The 9,940-nt window shown below is 46.5% G+C and overlaps 1 protein-coding gene across 1 annotated transcript in view; it reads right to left on the bottom strand.

Moving 5' to 3' along the window:
• Positions 1 to 8,837: 8,837 nt before the first annotated feature.
• The window catches only part of tspan18b (tetraspanin 18b), a 39,126-nt gene continuing 38,023 nt past the window's right edge, over positions 8,838 to 9,940 (bottom strand). The window contains exon 9 of the mRNA XM_083667336.1: positions 8,838 to 9,666. Coding sequence (XP_083523462.1) covers positions 9,619 to 9,666 — 48 coding nt within the window. The 3' untranslated portion in view covers positions 8,838 to 9,618. The remainder of the gene's footprint in view (positions 9,667 to 9,940) is intronic.

The following is a 9,940-nucleotide window of genomic DNA, read 5'->3' as shown; positions in this document are numbered from 1 at the left end:
GGAGACATGGGGAAGAGGAGAGAGGAGAAAAGGAGGAGAAGAGTAGGGGGTTGAGAAGACAGACATGGGGAAGAGGAGGGAGGAGAAGAGGAGGGGAAGAGTAGGGGGAGAGGAAGAGACTTGGAGAGAAGAGGGGTTAAATCACGGTAGACGTTCTTGTCCTGTACTTGGGATAGGCCTAGCTGCAACTGCAACCTGACTGCTTACCATTCTGGTTGCACACAAAATACATACAGTACCAGTCAAAAGTTTGGACACAAACTTGCCAAGAGTGTGCAAAGCTGTCATCAAAGCAAAAGCAATATTAATCTACAATGTAGAAAATAATAAAAAATAAAGAAAAACCATTGAATGAGAAGGTGTGTCCAAACTTTTGACTGGTACTGTGGACAAAAACAGAAAAACACACTGCTGCATTGTATCGTTGAATAAAAGTCTGCTTCAAGATATCCCGTCTTGTTTGTTGTGTTGTGGGCAGTTAAAATTAAGTAAAAACAGTCACCAGAAGAGATGTTTTTCTCATTTTCTCCTGTGGCGGTGATGTATTCCGGGTGCCGGCTAATGCAGTTGAAGCTGGGATATGCCTCGGCCTACATGAGTCTTCTGCTTAGGGCCCATCTACAGTACCAGTCAAAGGTTTGGACACACCTTCTCATTCAATGGCTTTTCTTTATTTTTTTTATTATTTTCTACATCGTAGATTAATATTGAAGACATCAAAACTATGAAGGAACACATATGGAATTATGTAGTAAACAAAAAAGTGTTAACCAAACCAGAATATGTTTTATATTTTAGATTCTTCAAAGTAGCCACCTTTAGCTTTGATGACAGCTTTGCAGGCTCTTGGCAAGTCCAAACTTTTGACTGGTACTGTAGGTACAGTAAGGGCGACTACAGGACCAGCAGAGATAACTGGCGCTGGCGCCATGACAATTCACTTGTTAGACAATGACGTCACACGGCGTTAACGTTGTGCATTGCGGGGCTCACGCGCAGACGCCGAAGGAACAACTCCAACGTGAACCATCTTGCTCGTGTGAAGCTGAAAAAGTGAAGTCATCATCTCATTTCCTGTGGTAACGCAATATCGCTGAACATACCTTTTAACTCCGCTGTAAAAACCAGCATTTACATGAGGACAAATCAATGTGTCACCGACTGGCACAGAGGCCAGTGTGGGAGGAGATCTTGGCTCAACGGTGAGATCAGAGCTGAGAGACAGAGAGGCTTATCTGAGAGGGGAACATGGAACACTCCGCCTCCCCTCCCCTCCCTGAGCCTCTTCTAATGGCCTCTCTCCTCCCCTCCCTGAGCCTCTTCTAATGGCCTCTTTGGCTCCATCCCTAGTCTCACTATCTGCAAGGTTTTACAACTCAGCTCAACTTACACCACACTACTCACCGTGTACAGTGCAGATCACACAGAGTCGGAATACAACAGACACACATTCACATGTGGCAAAATACCTTTACACACCACGGACGCAACTCACACAGTCAGATAACACTGACATCTAAAGGCTGCTCTAAAGGCTGGTCTAAAGGCTGATCTAAAGGCTGCTCTAAAGGCTGATCTAAAGGCTGATCTAAAGGCTGCTCTAAAGGCTGATCTAAAGGCTGCTCTAAAGGCTGCTCTAAAGGCTGATCTAAAGGCTGCTCTAAAGGCTGATCTAAAGGCTGATCTAAAGGCTGCTCTAAAGGCTGCTCTAAAGGCTGCTCTAAAGGCTGATCTAAAGGCTGATCTAAAGGCTGCTCTAAAGGCTGATCTAAAGGCTGCTCTAAAGGCTGCTCTAAAGGCTGCTCTAAAGGCTGATCTAAAGGCTGATCTAAAGGCTGATCTAAAGGCTGCTTTATGCTTTTTAATGCGTGTCCATCGACATGTCGTCGCCCGACAGTGTTGTTTCGTCTCGCCGTTGACGAGAACGTTAGAAGGTTCAGGATTAGCTCCTCCCCCCCCCGGCACACTCAAAAGTGTCGACAAGACGCTCTTTCGATGTCGATCGACAGTTGTCAGCAGTGTCCATCGTCAAAGCTACAATGAAAATTCATCCCAGGGCAGCAGCCGGGAGAGGGAGAAGAAGCTGGTGGCGCTCTGAACCTGGGGGCTTCCTCCAGCAACACCTCCATCAGTGTATGTTGTTGACGATGTATGTTGTTGTTGTTGTTGTCTTTTATCTTTTTATATATATATATATATATTATTTATTTATTTTTAAAAATAGGTTATTACCTTTGTATATATGGGACAAAACACACACACACACACACACACACACACACACACACACACACACACACACACTTGTTCTTATCTAAAGTTTTACTTGCGATGACAGTGACGTATAGTTGACTCACTTACTTCAGACAAATGTACTTTCGCTAAACGACGACTTCGCACAAACGCTGCTGCGCGACCAACTGCCTCTCTGAGGAAATTCAAGTTTTCTGAATTTGAATCCAAACTACCCATCAGCCCTCAGTGCCCACCAAACACAACCCCACTCTCTGCTGCCAGCTGTCTTAAAGGGATCTCTGCGGTCTGTCACCATGGAGACAGCCGCGCGGGCGGCGGCCCCTAGCATCATTCACAGAGTCCCACTAATAAAACTCTGGTTTATTAGCGTGTGGAAATGTCTAGTGTGGCTTTCTGACATGCTCACATAAACAAGAGAAGGAGAGCATTTAAAGTGACATATGGAAGTGGGTTTTGGGGCAGGGTAAAAAGAGGTGAACAGCACGGATGTAACCACTAGGTTACTGTGTTAAGTCAACACTCAGGACTTGGGATTTTCTTTTTACTGTACAATAAAACACAAATTTGACGAAGTTCCCTTTAAAAGCATGGCTTAAATCCAACGTGGGGAAAGAGAGGCTGCTTTAGACCCATGGTCAGGTTGTAAATGGCTGTCCTACAGTCATCATCATCATCATCAGGGATGATGATGCCCTTATGGGAATGCATGTACATACTGTATCTCTATCACGTGAAGGGGTTAGGAATTACCATAGGTCATAGGTCAGGGGCACCCCGTTAACATATGAGAGACAGTATTCCAGTTATGCATCTGTTGTGTGAGCTGATGGGGGAAGGGAGAAGGGGTAGGATGGGGAGAAGGGAGGAGGGGTAGGATGGGGAGAAGGGAGGAGGAGAAGAAGGCAGAAGGGGTAGGATGGGGAGAAGGGAGGAGGGGTAGGATGGGGAGAAGGGAGGAGGAGGAGAAGAAGGCAGAAGGGGTAGGAGGGGAAGAAGGGAGGAGGAGAAGAAGGCAGAAGGGGCAGGAGGGGAAGAAGTCAGAAGGGGTAGGAGGGGAAGAAGGGAGGAGGGGTTGGAGGGAGAGAAGGCAGAAGGGGCAGGAGGGGAAGAAGGCAGAAGGGGTAGGAGGGGGAGAAGGGAGGAGGGGAAGAAGGCAGAAGGGGCAGGAGGGGAAGAAGTCAGAAGGGGTAGGAGTGGAAGAAGGCAGAAGGGGTAGGAGGGGGAGAAGGGAGGAGGGGAAGAAGGCAGAAGGGGCAGGAAGGGTAGGAGGGGGAGAAGGGAGGAGGGGAGGAAGGCAGAAGGGGTAGGAGGGGAAGAAGGGATAGGCGGGGGATTCCATATTTAGACGACTCACCCTGACCCAACTCCTCACTCCGTCCATGAGCGACTGGCTCCAGGCCATCTCTGGTCCTGTAAAGCAGGAGGGGCGACCATTAAAGAGAGCACGGGGGGCTCTCCCACCCCCACCTCCACCCCTGAACACGCAGGCCAGGCCCCCCCTCCTCCCTGTCTCCACCCCAGCTATCAGCCCAGAGGGGCCACAACCTCCCCCCCCCCCCCCTCCTCACCCCTCATAGAGCAGCCCCTGCCTCTCAGCACCGCTCCCCCTCTCCCCCTCTCCACAATGTGCTTTCAATTAGGACCCTGGTGGATATGGGGCCCCCGCAGACAAAAAAAAAAAAAAAAAACCTTCTGATTTATAGAGTGCTCTGGGTCCAGTCCTGCTCAGCACGTTTTCACTGGGAACGCAAGCTCTCCTGCCGTAAGGGGTCAAAGGTCAGAAACACAGCACGGTTAACCTCTTGTGAGCTCGTGTGCACTATCGGTCTCTCTCTGATCCTGATGGACAGAAAGGGGCGGGACACACGGCCTTGACTGACAGCAGAGAGCAGGCCATGGGTGGGGGTGGTGGTGGGGGTACAATATGGAGGGTAATGGGGAATTAAATGCTGTGGTAGACTCCTGCAGCGTTACTAAGCCAGAGGAAGAGAGGACGAGGGGGCTGGTGAGAATGGAGAAAGAGAAAGGCCTAGCTCATAGACATAGAGACACAGGGAGAAATAGTGAAGATGACACCCCGGCAACCAGCCAACGGATAGCAGGGAAAGAAGACCCACCAGGCTAAAGCACTTTCTCAATTGTTAGGAACACGACTCCTTGTGTCCTTCACTGACTTCGTCCTCAAGAAGCATTGGAGGAGAATATGTAAGGGGGGGGTGGAGCCTAGATCTTCTCCTCCAATGCGAGCGGAGCACGGAGGAGAGGAAGCCATACATCTCCTTTACCCAGACGTTCCTCTTCCTCATTGTTATGAATTCTTCAGGTGTGGTCATTTCAGACGATCCCTTACTGCGATAATCCTGTCATGTCTTAACTCATGTTCAACCTCCATGGCCCTGACTCAGCGTCAGGCGACCCAGAGGGGGGATACGGTGTCTCCTCCCCTGACTGGGTAATGAGCTCCATCCATCTCTCTGCAGATCTTAGATCTCATTACTCTGAGCTCCACGTCCGCCCGCACTTCTCACACACTCTGATCACGTCCGATAACTCTGACGAAGAATAATGTTCTACGGTGGAAATGAATTTTCGAGCGCTCTTAAATAGCCTCAATCAATAGCAGTGGAGGTAGGAACCGTAGGACGGGCTCATTGTAATGGATGGAACGGAATGAGGAATGGTATCAAACAGATGTATTGGATGCCATCACTCACTCTGTTCCATCCATTACAATGAGTCTGTACTCCCCATTTCTCCATCCATCAGCCTCCACTGGTCAATCGTCTGATGACTGCTCGCGGCCTTGCAGGACATCATTCTCCCATTGCGTCTGACAGCACAGACGCAGAGCGGTTTGTGGTCATCTCACATGGTGCAGTTTGGGACATCTATTTGTAGTCACCAGCTAAATCCAAGTCCTGTTGACCAAAAACACATGGCCATGGGACCGAGTCACAGACAGAGAGAGAGAGAGAGATTGAGAGAGAAAGAGAGATTGAGAGAAAGAGAGATCTCTCATGACAAAACTGACGCTCTGCCTGAGAAAATTCCCCACAGATTCATTTCCTATAAATTCCTGCTCACTTCCTGTGACATGGCGGGCAGTAGGCACCACACTGTGCGTCACGGAACCAGTGTGGGCCAATCAGAGGGCTCTGGTTCTGTGGGACTCTTTCGCTCAGCTCTGGGAGAGCATCGTCATTGTGGTCCTGTGAATGGGCAAGGAGCCAGGCTCCAAAAGATACCCCAAGATCTCGGCTACAGACTGCATCTCTGTTTGCAGGGCTTTGTGTTGTGCAAACACATTATCCATCACATCACATCACATCACATCTATCAGTAACTGTGTTTTGATGCAGTACTCACATTCACTCAGTGGGCTTTGCTGTCTCGTTTGGAGTCGAGCTGATCAAGGCTATTTCTGGTTTCTGTTTCACAGTCCCCAGGGGCTTCTTATGTCCAGACACTCTCCACCGGACCTAACACCTTGCACACTGGATAAACACAACACAGGGAGAGACTTAAAGTTTTATGTCAGAGGAGGTTTTACATGGAGGAAAAAATACTTTGTAATTCCAGTGGGAGTCCCACCAGCCATAAATCAGCAAGCAATGAAAGTGAGTTCCCTCCACCAAACAGGGGGCTAAAACAAACTAAGCACCCCCATTACCCCCCCTCCCAAACTCCCCCCCCCCCCCCCCCGTCCCTTTCCTGCCAGGACTTTTTATTTTTATTTTTATTTTTTTAGAAGAGATGGCGTCGCAATGTATGTTTGAAGATCCAAGACTGTTTCTCAAGCCCAAAAAACTGAAATGCTCTCAATTTATTTTATTTTTTTTAAACTTTACGCAGCCAGATGGGGATGTGTAAAGGACCAGGCCCGGTAGGACACAAGAGGCAGTGAGTAGGGTGTAAAAACAAGCTTGTGGACGGTACAACTTGAGAGAAAATAAACCGAGGTAAAACGCAAAATGAAAGAATAACTGCACATAAATACAAGAACTGTTTTAAGCCTACATCGAGTAACTGAGGTCAAACAGCAAAACAGAACTCAGAACCAGACCATCTGGCTGCAGAAGGGTGTAAACTCCTAATTGGCCGGATCCATACATCCACTCAAGGGATGCTTCACAGATACACATATCATTTGTTTGGTATGAAAGAGCTAACATGATGATCATATTCAAGTCTCGAGGAATAAATCACATTGATAGCATTGTATTAAGTATACATTAATTATTGAATAATTAGGAATCCATCTTCCATTTAGGGAATCCATTTCCCCCTACGTAATTAGCAGAGGTGGTATCACCCAGCACCTCTTGGGACTGAATACAGGAAATCGCCATTTAGCTTGCATGCCCTTCAACAAACATGGCGCCCATGCTGCAGGAGAGACTACAGGTCAACACAGGGTAAACGTAAGCATGTGACTTGCTACAAGAACTACTAAAAAGTGTGCACTCAACTTAGGAAACTAATGTCGGACACATGTCAGTCAATAAAGGTATGTTATTCGAAGCAAACCCAATGAGTCTTGTTATTACTTGTACTGTAGATTGTTAGGTGTACGTTGCAAATTAAGCATTAATGTGCATAAAGAAGAAAATAATATTCGAATGTGCATCCCATAGCACAGCCGCCACACGATGACAGCATTTTTATTGAAACACAGCTCTGCAGCTTGTGGCTAAAATGTGCTTGGTGCAGAAAAAGAGTCTTTAAGCCAGATGCCTGTTAACTGATACAGTCCTGGCAGAGACAATGGAGTTGGCTAATCTCTGAAGCAGACTGGCAGCATACCAGAGCGGGCCATATTTATGTTCTGGTAATCTTCAGTAAAATGTGTGGTAATATGTTATACCCACGTGACTCCATATAGAGGCAGCCACGCCAAGACTACGTTGCTCCCGAGCTACATTTCCATCTGAGCTGTTCCTTTGTTGTGACCACTGATCAGACGAAGATCCACCTCATCCAAAATCCACATTTGAGCACCAGTTCCCAAACTTTGGGTCGGGCCCACATGTGGTGTCCCCTGATTTAAGCCCCTGACAAAATCTAACCTCTATGATTTGATAAGGACAAACATTTGTATTTTCAATGAAGATGAACGTGTCTGTGTATCGCACCTGTAGCCTATACTGCAGTGCTTTGGGGTTCATATCCAACATATTTTAGGCTATTAGGATACACTTGGATGTCATTATTATGTGTTGGCATAGCCTGCAATCAGGTTTTTGGGGGTCACTGAAAATTCTTGATGTCAATTTGAGGTTGCAAGACAAAAACGTTTGGGAACCGCCGCATTAGGAGGTAGTTTGGGAGCAAAAAAGCGACATAAGAGGTCCTCTTCTGAGACTGACAGTCAAGGCCGACTGAGGAGGTGAAGCTGACGCCAGCAGGTCTTGATGGGGAGGCGCACACCTCCAGATCGTGTTAATGAGACACGCGTGTGAAGTGACCCGAGCAATGCCGAGGGGAGCGAAACACCAGGTTCAGGAGCTACTGCTGACCACCAGTAACACTTAGCAGCTGTTAAACACTTAGTGAGCTCCTGGCCTGAACCTCTACAGACACTTCAAATGGAGGATTGGGGGGGGCGGACATGACAACTGCTACTGGTGCTATACAGTCTGTTTCAAAGGTCAGACACTAAATGTTTTTGAAGACACACTGTTTTAATTTAGGATCAGGCATTATGGTCACGTCAGTCTACTGCAGTAGAATCCAGGATTTTTGTAGACTAGTTGGCTTTGCAATGGCCTTCGCAATGAATGTTGGCCCATGGGAAGTTCAAGGACTAGGGACTTGCTCTTCCGGGCTACACATTCAATCCCCAATACATTAGGTCTCCTGAAACGAATCTACTTACCTATTCTGAAAGAATTTTAACTATACATAAAACCAACGTACCCGACAAAAGCTGATAGCTGTGGGGCGAACTCTGCTGTTGCTTCTGTCTTCCCGCTCGTTTATTGCACCACACCGATCGATGCAATCATCAGCTGTCTAATGAGCGATGTTGGGAGATGAATTGTTGCCGATGAGGAAGTGTAGTGTGACGATGTGCAGGTCATCAAAGAGGTTGTGAAAAAAAACAATAGATTGGTGGTATTAGAAGTATCTAAAGAAATTTGAAGTTTACGGATTTTTGGAAATGACTGCTTCGCTTCGTGTTTAGGAGGCCACTGGCTCTTGGCACAAGTTGATTGATTCAAATCATCATGTTTACCCTTCTGTAGGCTAGGATATGGGTTTGTGGTGACTGGCATTAAAGGTAAACAAACAAAACTACTACGAGAGGTAAGATTTCTTATTCAGACAGGTTCTGGATAGAATCATTTTCTCATAAATGGTCCACATTCACCAGGTGTAAAGCAAGGAAACAAATCAAGAGTAATACAGCACTAATGTGCTGCTGCCCCCTTGTGGTGGGCTACAACAACAACAACAACACACATTTATTGACACCAGCAGATGTGAATGCACCACCTTGGCCTAAATTGCAGTTCCAGCATCAGAGGAGTATTCTTAAGAACGAACACATGGGCCACACTTTAGAATGCCATTTTAATGTCATTATCTTTTCAAGAATCTAATACAAATGCATACACATACATTTCACCTAAAACCACATATCACCACTGTCGCAATGAACATCACAACACAAATAAAAAAAAAAGTATCAGAAAGTTGGCTTTCAAGCTTGGGGAGGGTTCAGAAAGGGCCACATGCACACATTCACACAAGTATAGACACACACACACACACACTCTTGCACACGGCACAATGCACATTCACGCATACACACCACACTCACTCTAATATGGGGCTTTATAATACAGCATTAAAGAGGTGTGGCTCTAATGTTATGTGGGGGGGGGGGGGTAACAGTAGAGGGGGGGAAGGAGGGGGGGGGGGGTAACAGCCAAAGTGTACATAAACACATATTTCTATACAGTTACTAACTTTACTCAGTATAAATATTCTTCATCCAAAAGTCAGTGCAGTGCCTTTCTGCTCAGGCCTCTCCTTGTCCTCTACACCCCTGGTCCACTTTACCCCCCGGTCCACGTTAGACCTGGTCCACGAAAAAAAACCTGTTCCACTTTACACACAAATCACTTTACATCTGTTTTCTCGTCTCGATTTTCTCTAAGGTTTATGTTTTTTTGTTGCTGTCACCCAGTACCTCAAAGGTCCAGCTGTGAAGTACGAGTTGTTTGAGGGTTGTTTTAGTTTTTCCCCCCACCAATTGGAAATGCAGATATAAAAGAGGACAACAAATGTACAAGTGTTCATTTTTTCTTCTTCTCCTGATTTCCCTTTTCAAAAAGTCCTCTGGTACAGCAGTCAGTCTTACTGGATCCCTCTGAAGAGACACATAGCGAAGACCATGGCAAAGAGCTGTGGAATCAGAATCAGAATCGGAATCAGAATTGGAATCAGAATCAGAATTCTTTTATTTGGCCAAGTATATTTGCACATACAGGAAATTGACTTGGTGAGGTTGGTGCATAGGACATAAAACAACGCTATATATATATATGAGAAGAGATGGAGGAGGATTCAGAACAGAACAGAGAAAAGGGCGAGATGGTCACTTTATCCACACGTACACGGTAGCAATGACTCTACTCAAACATGACCAGAACTGTACCGTAATAAAATGGTTAAAGGT

This window comes from Argentina silus (assembly GCF_951799395.1).
Source record: "Argentina silus genome assembly, chromosome: 3".
Lineage (NCBI taxonomy): Eukaryota > Metazoa > Chordata > Actinopteri > Argentiniformes > Argentinidae > Argentina > Argentina silus.
This window is presented reverse-complemented; position numbering and strand designations above follow the sequence as displayed.